Source organism: Ovis canadensis, chromosome 13, assembly GCF_042477335.2.
Source record: "Ovis canadensis isolate MfBH-ARS-UI-01 breed Bighorn chromosome 13, ARS-UI_OviCan_v2, whole genome shotgun sequence".
NCBI classification, from domain to species: domain Eukaryota; kingdom Metazoa; phylum Chordata; class Mammalia; order Artiodactyla; family Bovidae; genus Ovis; species Ovis canadensis.
Window position 1 is genome coordinate 70,177,696 of NC_091257.1, and position 14,135 is coordinate 70,191,830.

Consider the following 14,135-nt stretch of genomic DNA (forward strand, 5'->3'; position numbering starts at 1 on the left):
TGCCTTCCATGTTCATGTGTTGAGATGTGTGTGTGTGGGTTTTTTTTTTTTTTTGGTCTGTTAATAAGGTGTTACATGGATTTAGTTTCGAATGTTAAGCCATGGTGCATCCCTAGGATAAACCCCACTTGGCCATGAAGGAGTATCATTTTGTGTACTGTTATATTTGATTTGCTGGGGCTTTTGTGTGAGTTTGTGAGGGCTGCTGGTGTTGCTTTCCTGCAGCATCGCTGTCTGGCGCTGGTACCTGAGGGATGCTGGCGACTCCGGTCTGCCTGCAACCACGCAGAGCTCCTGTGGGTCTTCATCCCTGACAGCACTTGGTGTTGTCAGGCTTTTCAGTTCTTCAGACCTAGTGCGTGTGAAGTGCTGCCACGCTATTGTTTTAGTTTTCATTTCCTTTTCCTCCAGGATTGAGGAAGTGGACATTATGTTGTACACTGCTGTTTGTGGGTATCCTTCTGTGAATGTCTGTTTATGTCTTTTTGCCCAGTTTTCTTTTGAATTTTTCTGTTAATCTGTAGGACTTCTGTCTGTATCGTGCTTACGATTCCTCTATAGGTCATGTAAGTGACCAGTTGTCCTTTCAGTTTACGGCTGGTCTTTTCACTTTCTTAATGGTATCTTCTGATGAACTGGAGTTCTTGATTTACTGTAGTGGAGTCTTTTTTTTTTCTTTATGTCAAATACCTTTTCCAGTCATATTTAAGAAGTTGTTTCAAACCCCAAGGTCATAGGTGTGGTCTCCTGTGTTTTCTTCTAAAACTTTAGTGTTTACTTACGCTTTTATGTCTGTCAACCTCCTGGAATCCGGTGTGCATATGGCACGTGAGAGTCAGTTGTCCTGGCACTGTTTGTTTGCAATGACCTTCCCTGTCTTGGTGATCTGCATGTCCCTTCTGTAGTATTTCTGTTTTTATGTTATGCAGGGGTCTGTCTCTGGACTGCCAGGATTTTCTCTTCATTTGTTTTTTCATCAGTGCCATCATGTCCATAAATCGTGTGGCTCATGCCGACTCTTGGTGTCCAGTGGAGCCAGTGTCTCACCAGGTTCTTCCTGAGAATTGTCTGTGCTTGTCTTGGTATTTTGATCTTGCGTATACATTTTTGAATCAACTCTTCGAGGCCCAGGTTATTTTGATCAGAATTGTATTAATCTGGCTATGGTTTTTCCTGTGGTCATGTATGGATGTGAGAGTTGGACGGTGAAGAAAGCTGAGCACCGAAGAATTGATGCTTTTGAACTGTGGTGTTGGAGGAGACTCTTGAGAGTCCCTTGGACTGCAAGGAGATCCAGCCAGTCCATTCTGAAGGAGATCAGCCCTGGGATTTCTTTGGAAGGAATGATGCTAAAGCTGAAACTCCAGTACTTTGGCCATCTCATGTGAAGAGTTGACTCATTAGAAAAGACTCTGATGCTGGGAGGGATTGGGGGCAGGGTGAGAAGGGGACGACAGAGGATGAGATGGCTGGATGGCATCACTGACTCGATGGACGTGAGTCTGGGTGAACTCCGGGAGATGGTGATGGACAGGGAGGCCTGGTGTGCTGCGATTGATGGGGTCGCAAAGAGTCGGGCACGACTGAGCGACTGAACTGACTGTGGGTCAATTTGGGGAGGATTGCCATCCACAAACAGTACATATGTATTCATGAATATGGCATATCACTCTACTTAGTTCTATATCTTTCAATCAAATTTTATCATTTTTTTTCTATTATAGGTCTTGTGCATGTTTGGTTGGATTCATTCTAGGACACGCTAAAGTTTATTCTGTTATCGTAAATAGTAGTTTTTAAAATGGCGTTTTTCTAATCCTTTATTGATGAAGTGTTGAACTGCAGTGGAGTTTCGGATACTGGTTTTAAATAAAGCAGTGGCACTGAGCCGTTTCTTCTAACCTGTATGTGCAGTGGCTTCCCTGGTGGTCCAGTGGCTAAGACTCCCGCTCCCAGTGCAGGGGGCCTGGGTTCGATCCCTGGTCAGGGAACTAAGTCCCTCTTGCTGCAACTAGGACTCAGCTCAACCAAATAAATGAGCAAATATTTCAAAAAATGCGTATGCAGGTTTTGGGGTAGGGGTGTTATATGTAGAGAATACTGTTGTATTCAGTTATGACAGGTTTATTTCATTCTCGTCCTCATGTTCCCTCTTCTCGACCCGTTCTCTGGTCTGTGGGGTTTGCTGGGATCGCTGGTATGGTGTTGGGTAGATGGGTACTGCTTCCACCCTTGAATTGTTCCTGATACCAAAGGAAATGCTCCTGAGGATTTACCACTGAGGGTGGGAGTTTGGAGGCTCATTTCAGAGAGTTAGTGAGGTTCCTTGTCTTCCAAGACTGTTTGTTTGCTGTTCCTGGCGGAGGATATTTATTTTCTAGTCCAGTGGATTTTGAGTTTATCAGATGCCTCTTCTCCTGCTGTGGGGTTCCTCATCAGCTCCTCACCTTCCTGGTCCTCTGGCTTCTCCTGCAGACCCATGACCCTCACCTGGGCCCAGGGCCCTCCTGACGGGTGGCCGCAGGTCTTGGACCTCAGCCCTCAGTCCCCTTGGCTCTCTTCTTGGCGTGCCCCTGGGTGGTCTTTGCCTGCCATGCTGCAGTGTGGGGTGCCCTGCCTTACCCCTCCTGACACTGACCCCCTCTCCTCCCTCCCGGGTCGTTTTGGGGCCCTTCAGTTTAGACCAGGAGTGTGCCCTGGTTGCACCGAGCACTGGACACCTTCCCCCTGTAGCATGGCCCTGGCATCGACGGATCAGTCACATTAATCGATAGATGGTTGTGTAGATGGGAGGCGGTGGGTTGTGGCTAGTGCCTGCCTCACCCCCTGTGTGGGAAGCCCCTGGCCAGTGTGCGTTTCTGGTTTTTCTCCAGGGCCCCACGCAGTCCAGCATGACTGGATCCTCCGTGAGTGTTGGCCGCAGTGAATGAACGAAGGTGGTTCAGTCTCTGGTTTTGATTCTTCCTCTCGGGCCCTCTGATGAGTGAGGGCAGGTGGCTAAAGTTTGCTGTGAATCCTGGACCGTGCACATTGTCTGCCACCTGACCTTGGTTCCCTGGAAACCGTGCCCGGTTCGCACTGTCCAGATGTCTTACAGCACGCAGACCCACCCTGGGCTTCAGTTGGCTGCCACAGACCCAGGCCCTGCGCCGGCCCTCGGTCTGGATGCTGGAGCCCAGGGTGGGGTGGGGTCGGGGCAGTGGGCCACGCGTCCCGCCTTCGGCTCTCAGATCAGAGCAGCCCCTCTGCTCTGGCCTCTTTGGCTGAAGGCTGACTTACTGAGCCCTTGAGCATGTGAGAGGGTGGAGATGGACACATCTGTGGCGTTCAGGCTGGAGAAGCTGGTACTGACGCGTCCTCAGAGTCAGAGCCTGCTGAGCACACTCTCTGGAAGAGGGGTTCTCATCCCTTATTGACCTTGAGAAGGGCCTGAAGGTTCCTCCAGAGCGTCCTGTGTGTTCCTCTCCTGCCGTGTCTCTGGAGCGGCTCTCGACATGCACAGCTTTGTGGAGAGAAGGGGGTGCTTCAGGTCCCTGCCTCCTGGCTGCACCCCCTCCCCTGTTCTGGGAGGAGCATCTGCTGGTTCTTTTACTTACTTACACACGTTCTTACCCCCAAGAAGGAACAGAAAGTGAATAATAAATACAGAAGATAAAATTAAGGGAAAGTTTGAGGAAAGGGAAGATAAAGGAAAGATAGGGTGGACTGGGTTGAGTGGAGAAGTGCCCACCTGGGGTCTCTCGGTGCTGTGTGGCGGGGGCTGGGGGCACAGACTGGCTGCTGCTAGTCAAAGCGAAGGGAGCAGAGATCTGCAGGCAAGAGGGATTGCGTTGAGTCACGCGTGGATGCAAGTTGTCTGCTAGCACGGAGTGTTCAGAACTCGGGACGTGGGTCGCAGTGAAGCATGTTCTGGCTTTCTTCCAGAAGTTCGGGGAGGCTGCAGGCAGAGGCCCCAGGCCCTTGGGATGCTGACTGACCTCTCATCATGGCCGCCCTGGCAGCCGATGGGCGCAGGCTTTCGGCACCAGCTCCAGGGTGCAGAGGGAGGTTCAGGGCCTCCAGAAGAGCTTGGGGAAGCCTCTGAGACCTGTGGGTTGCAGGACTCTTGAAAACCTGAGGGGCTGAGAACCGCTCTGGGCTGACTGAGGTGTGGACAGCAGAGAGGCAGAGGGGGATCCGGGCCAGCGGCACACTGCACAGAGGCGTCCTCCACAGGTGCGTGGAGAGGCCCGCCGGTCATACGGTGGTTTCCCGTTTGCTGTGCGTGGACGTGCGGGGGTGAGGGCACTGGGCCAAGGCACCTCGTCGGGTAGCTGCGTGGATGCGTGCCACCGTGTCGGGTGAGGCCTGTGTCAAAGCTGGAGGGAGACCTTCCCTCCGTCGTGCTGTGCCCCTAGGGGCACACACCATGTCCTTCTGTGGCATTGTGTTCCTTCTGTCACCCAGAAAGGAGCGAGGTGACAGGCACTTGGAGCCACAGAGCCGGCCCAGGACACAGGAGGCGAGTGCAGCGTCCGAGACGGGGCGGGGCAGCGCTGGCTGCTGAGGCTCGCGGGTGGCGTCCTCGGTGGTGGACCTCGTGGAGGAGGGCCTTGGGGAGGAGGGAAGTGGAGGCCGCCCCAAGGGTTGAGAGGACCTCTGGGCTGGGGGGCTCTGGCACCCCGGCACTTCTTGGGGTTGTCTTCCTTTATGGGGTGTCACTGAAGTGACAGGGCGGTCCCAGTGCTAGTCTAAACAACGGTGAACCTGGGTCTTTCCCTGGAGGACAATACCCTGAGGTGTCTAGACCGGGTTTTTGTCTCTCAGGTACATAACTGAGTGCACACACGTGACTTTTCCGTGAGCTGGTCACGTGTGTTGTGGTGCCATTGTCTTCTCACATCCCGTCCCATCGCACGTCCAAGGCACGCGTCCCTGCTGGCGCACAGGTGGGCTGCGTGTGGGCACGTGCAGCAGGGGTGTGGCTGCCTGAGCCCTGAAGGCGGGTGCCGCTGCACAGGGACCCCGCACTGCAGTGGCAGGGTCCAGGGGCATGCACCGCGGTGTTGGTACGTGCCCCACACCCCTGCCCGTGCCAGGGCTGAAGGTAGAAAGGACACTGAGCTGTGTCTGGGGGACGGTCCTTGCCTGAAACCTGCGAGGTTAAGCATCTGCTCTTTGGCCCTTTGTGTTGTTTTTGGGAATTGCTTGATGGACATTTTTATGGTCAATTTTTAAAGTAGGTAAGACAGTTGTGGTTACTGACTGTTTAGTCAAGTTTGGGGTAAAGTTTTGTTTTCAGAAATTGTACTCTAAGCAGGTCCATTTCTGAATTTCAGGCTGTGTGGACGTGCTTGGTGTGGGAAAGACCCCCTCCAGCCCTGACCCCCCACCGCCCACCTCGTCCTGGTACTTATTCTCCAGCCTGTCCTGTGGGGACAGCTCTGCTGCCGTGTGTGTGCACAGCAGTCAGCTTCTTTTCTTTCCTTATTTTTAATTGCAGGGTAGTTGCTTTACAGTGTCGTTTGCTTTCTGTTGTACAGCATGAATCAGCCGTAAGTACATGTATGTCCACCTGGGAGTGAGGTCCTGAGTGAGGCCTCTGAGGCCCAGTGATGCCTTACCTTACTTAGAGCCGATGCTTGGTTTCACAAAATTTTGAAATTTTGTGTGATGTGAAGTGAAAATCAGGTGTGGAGTCCTGAATCTCCAGCCGTGCTCTGCCATGACCCTGAGCCATGTTTGTGTGGGGGAAACCTGACTTGGAGCTGGAAGAAGTGGGTGGGGTCTGCCTGCCCAGGGCTTTTCTTGTTGTTTTTAGATTGTTTTATTTGCGCATTTACTTGTGGCTGTGCCGACTCATTGCCGCGTGGGCTTCGCGCTGGTTGCAGCGAGCAGGGGCTCCTCTCTAGTTCGGTGCGCAGGCTTCTCGTGGCGGGGCTTCTCTCGTGGCAGAGCACGGGCACTGAGGCTGGGGGCTTCGGGAGCTGCGGTTTCCGGGCTCTGTAGCACAAGCTCAGTAGCTGTGCTGCATGGGTGTAGTTGCTCCCAGGCATGTGGAATCTTCCAGACCAGGGATCGAACCCGTGTCTCCTGCATTGGCAGGTGGATTCTTTGGCACTGAGCCACCAGAGAAGCCCTGTTGTTGTTTGTTTTGATCAAAGGTTTCCTCACCTTCAGCTTTGAAAGCACTGACAGTGCAGGCAGGCAAACGCTTCTTTACGTTTGCAGCAGTCTTGCTCCGCCCTCAGTGCTCAGGTCCTGTGAGGCTGAGGTGAGGCCAGGACACAGGAGCCCCGCCTCCCACACGTCTGACCCGACCACCAGCCTTCCTGGAGTCTGAGCTCTGTGGGTTTAGGCACTTTCTTTTAGGTGGTTTAAAAGGCAGGCAGCCCTAAGAGTGAAAGAATGTTTAGGCTGTAATTAAGTCAGCGTCACTGGTATCTGTGCTGGTGTCTGGCTGAGTTTGCTTCCGGTAGAGTAGTTGGGGGACCCCGTCCCACAGGCACGTGGTAGAGGGGCCCCGGCAGGACTGCGGGTGGTGTGGCAGGAGGTCCCCGTCACACCCTGGCCGGTGGCTGTTCTCTTGGGCGTGGGTCTCAGAGATGCTCCACGAGGCTGGGCTCCTCTGCTGCTGCTGTGGCCTGGGGTCTGGATGGTCCAGACCTGAAGTCCCTCCCTGGTTCCCTGCATGACGCTCTCGTTCTCTGGCTGTGTCACGCCTCTCTGCATTCCTCTGCTTCTGGTCTGATTCTGGCTTCTTCAGCGTCCATGTCAGGGTTCAGGGGCAGTTTTATTTTGCATCTTGGTGATGGAGGGTCTGCTGTTCATCGCACCGTCTCTGCAGACTCTCCGAGCCATCTGGCCAGTGATGGTGCTAGCAGTGCTTGTTGGGGGTGGGTGGGAGGGCAGGGAAGGCTCTGGCCCCTCCAGCCCAACTGCTGTTCCCTGCTTGTGCCAGTGCAGCTGGGCCGTTCGCCAGGCCTGGGACCCCCCCCGCCCCCCCAGCTGAAGCCGAAGGACATGCCTGTGTCCTGGGGGAAAGGGCGGGGCTGAGCACTGAAGGCCATGCTAAGAATGTCTCCCCAGAAGTGGTGACTTCCAGGTGGAGGATCCCAGGTGGAGTGGAAAATGCCTATTTGTCGTGTAGCTCTGGCTGACCTACATTTTGGTTAAAAATACAGTGAAAAATGTTGGTATGAAAGGGATCAGGGAAACTGTAACCTTGGGTACAAATGCTGGAGTTGATCTTGAACTCTGGTTCTTGGAGGAGGGTGGGGCTCGTTTAGCCCTAAGGACTGTTGTTGTGCTCGGGCTGTGACGAGGATGTGCCCCAGCCCCACCCCACACCACAGAGCTCCCTGCATTCTGTGCCTGTGGGTGCCCAGCCTCCCAAACAGGTGGTGTTGTGTCTGTCTTAGGTATGAGTACACGCAGCACGGCCTTAACACGAGTGCTGTGGGTTTATGCTGCGTGTCTTTCTGTAAAATCCTGAGCTCTCACAATGACAAAAAGTATAAAATTGCCTGCCTTCATCAATAAAGAAATTATAAATACATTTTGGATGAAATACGTAGCCACTGAAAATTATGGTTTTGAAAAGAAAACACCAAGCTGAATATCAACAGAATTACCCCAATTTTCTTTACGGTTATCAAAACACATATGTTGTACACGTGCTCATAGAACAGAGGGTGGAAAGAAACTCAAAGTCTTGTAGCCAGAGGGGGCGGGCTCCTGAGAGTTCCGTCTTCCGGGTTCGTCTCTGCGTTTCTCAAGTCTGCCCTCATGAACGCTTGTCTCTGCACTAAGAAGGATGTTAGCATCATCTAACATGGAAGTTTGAGTGGCTTTCTGCTGTGTGAGCTCGCCGTGTCATGCTTGTCGCTTGTGCACACTGGCTGGTTTTGGTTCCAGAGCACTCTGAGTTGGGGGTGAGGGGTGCAGGGAGGGGCCTGGTGGGGTCCATGGTGCAGCCAGGCTGCCAGGGTGTGTGTGCGGGGGACCTGGGGGCTGTGTGTCTGTAGGGCGGGAGGGTGGCGCCTGCAGGGGCCCTTCCCTGACCGCTCCCAGAGCTGGCTTGGCGCCGGCAGAGGGATGACGGCTCAGATGGCCTCCTGGTCCTCCCTGGGGCCAGAGTGCTGGGAGTCCCAGACAGGGTGCTGCTGTTGTGAACAGAGACGGTTGCTTTTCTGTGATCTTTTATCTAAAGTTTGTTTAAGTTACATTTTGAGACAGTTGTGTTTCTTTGCCTTTGAGTGGTACTGCAGAGTCATCTGTTAGAAATGAGCATTATAACCATTTTATGAGGTCTAGAGAGTGTGATGATGTCATGACTGTGTGGCACATTCTCCCAGGTGTCATAGGCATGCCTGACTCCACTTCTTTCGGAGGCAGTGGCTGTATGCGTGGTACCCAGGGAAGCTGCCACGCCTCTGGAGCTGCCACCCATAGAGCTGCTGGCTGGTTCCACCTGTGGCCCTCATGCCCGGAACAGCTGTCCTGGTTCTCTCTTTCCCGGGTCTGTTCCCACTGGAGACGTTGTGATGCCGCCGAGAGGTCTCATCACTGTGAGAGTCCCACGTCACTCCTTGGCAGGAGCTTTGCCTCTGTCCTCAGCTTTCACTCTCGCTATCGGCACACTGCATGGCCCAGTCTGTTTTTTTTAGACTTTTGTGTCCAAAAGACCACTGTCACTTGATTGGCATATTAATCACATTGCTTTTCTCGAATGTTATTTAAATATTCCTTTGAATTTCTGCGAACATGATTTTTTAAGTAAATAAGCAAGTATTCGATAAAGTGTAGGCATCAGTTTGAAATTGGGGTGTCCAGCTGTGGAAACTGGGGGGCCTGCTGGGCTGCCCTGTTCCCTTGAGTCCCTGTGATGAAGGACTGGGGTCTCTGCATGGTGCCTGAGTGAACTGGTGAGTGAGTGGCTGGGAGTGTCACCAGGTCCCCTCTTTTGGGGCCCTCAGCACAAGCATGGGCCAGGGTTGATGACCGTGTAACCCCCTTGAGCTGCCCTGTGGCCTGAGCCTGTCCTGGGCATGGTGCAGACTTCTCAGGGCGTGGACATCAGTTTCGGCTGCCAGCCTGCCAGGCCTTTCTCTCCTCAGTGCTTTCACAAGCTCCCAGGTTTTAGAGATTTCAAAACAGTGAGTTATTTGCAGCAGCTGTGTTTTGTTTTGTTTTGTTTTGAAAATATGGCTTATTGTCTTTCAGTTCAGTTTAGTCGCTTGGTTGTGTCTGACTCTTTGTGATCTCATGGACTGCAGCACGCCAGGCTTCCCTGTCCATCACCAACTCCTGAAGCTTGCTCACACTCATGTCCATCGAGTTGGTGATGCCATCCAACCATCTCATCCTCTGTCGTCCCCTTCTCCTCTTGCCTTCAGTCTTTCCCAGCATCAGGGTCCTTTCCAGTGAGTCAGTTCTTTGCATCAGGTAGCCAAAGTATTGGAGTTTCAGCTTCATCATCAGTCCTTCCAATGAATATTCAGGACTGATTTCCTTTAGGATTGACTGGTTTGATCTTGCAGTCCAGGGGACTCTCAAGAGTCTTCTCTAACACCACAGTTCAGAAGCATCAATTCTTCAGCTTTCAGCTTTCTTTATAGTCCAACTCTCACATCCATACATGACTACTGAATAGCTTTGACTAGACGGACCTTTGTTGGCAAAGTAATGTCTCTGTTGTCTAGGTTGGTCATAGCTTTTCTTCCAAGGAGCAAGTGTCTTTTAATTTCATGGCTGCAGACACCATCTGCAGTGATTTGGGAGCCCAAGAAAATAAAGTCTCACTCTTTTCATTGTTTCCCTATCTGTTTGCCATTAAGTGATGGGACTGGAAACCATGATTTTAGTTTTCTGAATGTTGAGTTTTAAGCCAGTTTTTTCACTCTTCTCTTTTACTTTCATCAAGAGGTCTTTAGTTCTTCTTCACTTTCTGCCATAAGGCTGTTGTCATCTACATATCTGAGTTTATTGATATTTTCCCCAGCAATCTTGATTCCAGCTTGTGTTTCATCCAGCCTGGTATTTTGCATGATATACTCTGCATATAAATTAAATATGCATTATTGTCTTTATTTTAGTTTTATTTTAAAATTTATTACAAGTTTTAAAGTTTTATGTTGGAGTATAGCTGATTTACAATATTGTGTTGGTTTTGAGTATACAGCAGGGTGGTTCAGTTATGCATATATTCATTTGTCTAGGTTATCACAGAATATTGAGCAGGGTTCCCTGCACTGTACCGTAGATCCTTGGCACATTGTCTGTTTGAAAAGATTCAGTCATTTATCTGGCTGCTCCAGGTCTTAGTTGTAGCATTTGGATTCTTTGGGCTTTGCCAGTGTCTCCGTGGTAAAGAACTTGCCTGGCAATGCAGGAGACACAGGTTCGATTCCTGGGTCAGGAAGATACCCTGGAGGAGGAAATGGCAACCCACCCAGTATTCTTGCCTGGAGAATCCCCTGGACAGAGGAGCCTGGCTGGCGTGCTACGTTCCTTGGGGTTGCAGAGTCAGACACAACAGAGCATATTTATGTACACTTTAGAATTCTGTGGTTTTGGCATACAGACTCTTCAGCTGTGGCATGTGGGGTCTAGTTCCCCGACCAGAGGTTGAACCCGGGCCCCCTGCGTTGGGAGCTGAGATCTCTTAGCCACTGGACCACCAGGGAGGTCCCAGTTATCTATTTTTTGTGTAGCTGTGTGTATATGTTAAACCCAGTCTCCTAAATTACCTTTCCCCACTCCCACCTTCCCCTTTGGTAATGGTAAGTTTACTTTCTAAGTCTCTGAGTCTGTTTCTGTTTTGTCAATAAGTTCATTTGTATCAGTTCTTTAGATTCCATATACAAGTGATATGATATTTGTCTTTCTCTGACCTACTTCGCTTAGTGTGATCATCTCTAGGTCCATCCATGTTGCTGCATATGGCATTACTTTATTCTCTTTCATGGCTGAGTAATACCCCATTATACATATGTACCACGTCATCTTTATCCACTCATCTGTCAGTGGATACTGAGGTTGCTTCCTCGTCTTGCCTGTTGTAAATAGTGCTGCAGTGAGCATTGGGCTGTGTGTATCTTTTCAAAATACAGTTTTCTCCAGATATGTGCTCAGGAGTGGGATAGCAATCCCTAGATCATATGATAAATTTGTTTTTAGTTGTTTAAGGATCTCTGCTTAGATCTGCCCATTTTTAAATTTTTTGTTTGTTTTTTTTTGATATTGAGCTGCATGAGCTGTTTGTATATTTTAGAGAGTAATCCCTTGTGGGCTGCATCGTTAGGAAATATTTTCTCCCGTTCTGTGGGTTGTCTTTTTGTTTTGCTTTTTCTTTTGCTGCAACATGGCTCATTTGAAAGGGTTGTCTTGGAGGGTGCGCTCATAACGGGCAAACATACAAGTGGTTCTTCTGGATCGAGAGTTGCAGATGTGACCCTAGGGAAAGGCTGTATTTCCTGATGTGATGGTGGGTGTTGAAGGAGCCAGGACCAGCAGCTCCAAAGACTTCTCAGATGTGTACATTGGATGGAGCTCCCGTCTGGCTCAGCAGGGAACACCTGTTGTTGTGATGGCTGGCAGAAGGTTCTTGGCCTTGAGGTTTTCAGCTGTCCCTGTGGGGCTTCCCACTCAGCGGGCTCCTTGGGCCACACCCCTGTCCGGCTGAGTCCTTCTTCTGTGGGGTGCTTTGTGCCCACCCTCTGCGAGCCTGGGTTTGGGGCGAGGTGTTCATAGGATTCCCTTTCAGCCCCATCGCTAATCCGTCATGGGAAATTGTGTGAAAGTTGTGTTACTGTTTCTAATGGAATCTAGGATGTAATTGGTGCTGGTTTTAGAAGCTAGAATTAATGTCACACTGCCTGCTAGGATTTGGTTTCCAGTGATGTAGCTGGAGCCCCATGAAGGGTGAGTGGTCCTCCGTGTCTTGTGTCTCTGTTGGGGAGGGGGATCCCAGGTCACCATGGACACACAAGGGGTCCTGTTCCTGGAAGGAGTGTCTGGGCTTCGGGCACTCCAGGCACGGCCCCAGGCGTGTGAGTGGTGGGCAATGCTGTCTTGAGGTCCAGCCTAGTACCCAGGGATGGGGACCTGATGGGAGAAGAGGCCAGGCTGCCTCCCCCAGAGCCAGTGGCGGGCTTGGGATGTGACCTGCTCCTGGGCAGGACTCGGGTCTGAGGCTCCAGCTGCGACCTCTCCTGAGACACCTGGTGCCTTGTGCACTTGGCAGTCAGGCAGCCCATGTGGGGAGCACTCTTGGCCATGGGGGTTCTTGCCAGGCCCTGGCCTCCTGACCTGCAGGCCGGTGCGGGGTGCTGTGGGGTGGACGAGGTGTGAGGAGCTCCACTTGCCTGGGTGATGGCTACTCCTTGAATCGGTGAAAACTCCTCTCATGTCTCTGTCGTCCTGTGCGCCATCTCTGCTGGCAGGTGTGCTCAGAGCCCAGGGATGGGGTTCACAGCAGCTCCCTCTCCTCCTCAGGGCTGTTGGCTCCCTGTGGAGTCGGGCCCTGGGGCGCATTCCTGACACCAGCCCTCTCCCCCGCCCCCCAGGTATGGTCCTCGTGCGGAGCGAGAATGGGCAGCTGCTCATGATCCCTCAGCAGGCCCTGGCTCAGATGCAGGCCCAGGCCCATGCCCAGGCACAGCCGCAGACCACCATGGCGCCGCGCCCGGCCACCCCCACAAGTGCCCCTCCCGTGCAGATCTCCACCGTGCAGGTGAGCACGCGCCCAGCCTCCGGGGGGTTGTGGGGGGTGGGATGGCTTGGCTGCCCTGGGAGGAGCTCAGGTCTCCACCTGCACCCCTCCGCCACACCCCCTCCTGTGACACCCCTCCTGCGCCTCCGTTTCCTCCTCTGCAAAGTGCAGATCCTGCCGCCTGTAGGTCCATGACGGATGGTTAGGACACTTGAGCACGGGACCCAGTGAGTCCTGAGCCTCGTTAGCTGTTGTGACCAGGGGGTGCGCAGAGGAGCTTTGCAGAACTATGTTAAACAGCGCCCCCTACCACACATAGATGTGTGAGCCTTGGGGGCTACTCCCCCCACCCCCAGGCTGTGCCCCCTCACTGAGGCTGTGACAGGAGGACAGGTTCAGTGCCTGGGACTCTCCCCTCCCCCAGGTTCTGCCTCCTGGTGCCTTTCTGTCCCTTCCGAGCTGGTTGACTGGGCAGAGACCAACATGGAGACTAGAGTGGTCCTGACGGCTCTGTCGTCCTGTGACTACAGCCGCATCCCCTGGAGTTGGTGTCCTGCGCTGTAGACAGAGGGGCCCCTCCCTGAGCATCTGAAACAGCCCTGAGCAGCTCCCAGGGTCTGTGGAGGTCCGTTCCATCAGATGTTTATAAGATGTTCACTTTGACTGTTGTGTGATTACAGGAAATCAAAGTGTTGATTTCCCAGACACACGCTTCCCTTGAAGACCATGTGGGAGGCTCTGCTAAGGAGTGTGTTACAGTTATATGGTGACAGTTAGGGGGCTTCACTGACACTGGCGCCTACCCTGGGGGCCCAGGTGTGCTCTCTGTGCTGAAGAAAGGACCGTGTGGTGTGCTGCCTCTCACTTCCCAGCTTTTAGGCAACAACTCCTTGTTTTTCAGGCGCCCGGGACCCCCATTATTGCACGGCAGGTGACCCCAACGACCATAATCAAGCAGGTGTCTCAGGCCCAGACGACGGTACAGCCCAGCACCGCACTGCAGCGCTCGCCCGGGGTTCAGGTGAGCTGGGGGCTGGGTGGTGCCCTTGATGCTGGGGTCAGGGGTCGGGCCTCACGAGTTTGGGTGCTGGATGCCAGGGTTCGGGATTTGGGGCAGGAGATGCTTTGGAATAAAGTGCCTTTTCTCTGCCCACCGGTGCAGGAGAGGCCAGGCTTCTCTAAAACTACACAGAGTTTAGCACCAGCCGCACTTTCAGAAGCCTCTCACTGTGCCCGAAGCGCAATTAAAAAACGTCACCTGCTGACGTTTGATGGTGCAGTGTCTCTGGAGCAGAAACAGTCTACATAGTGTGTGTGTGTTGCACCGAGGAGGCTGTGTCCTCGCTGTGTGTGTGTTACTGTGTGTCGCTATTACAACACCCTCCCTGGTGGGTGCCGGCAGCTCGGTGTGGGGGCTTCTGGCCCTGATCCTGAGTGCAGC

At 52.6% G+C, this 14,135-nt stretch overlaps 1 protein-coding gene across 1 annotated transcript in view; it reads left to right on the forward strand.

Moving 5' to 3' along the window:
- The window catches only part of TAF4 (TATA-box binding protein associated factor 4), a 65,190-nt gene that overhangs the window by 25,246 nt on the left and 25,809 nt on the right, over positions 1-14,135 (forward strand). Inside the window, exons 3-4 of the mRNA XM_069546792.1 lie at positions 12,549-12,715; positions 13,596-13,715. Of these exons, the coding sequence (XP_069402893.1) occupies positions 12,549-12,715; positions 13,596-13,715 (287 nt within the window). The remainder of the gene's footprint in view (positions 1-12,548; positions 12,716-13,595; positions 13,716-14,135) is intronic.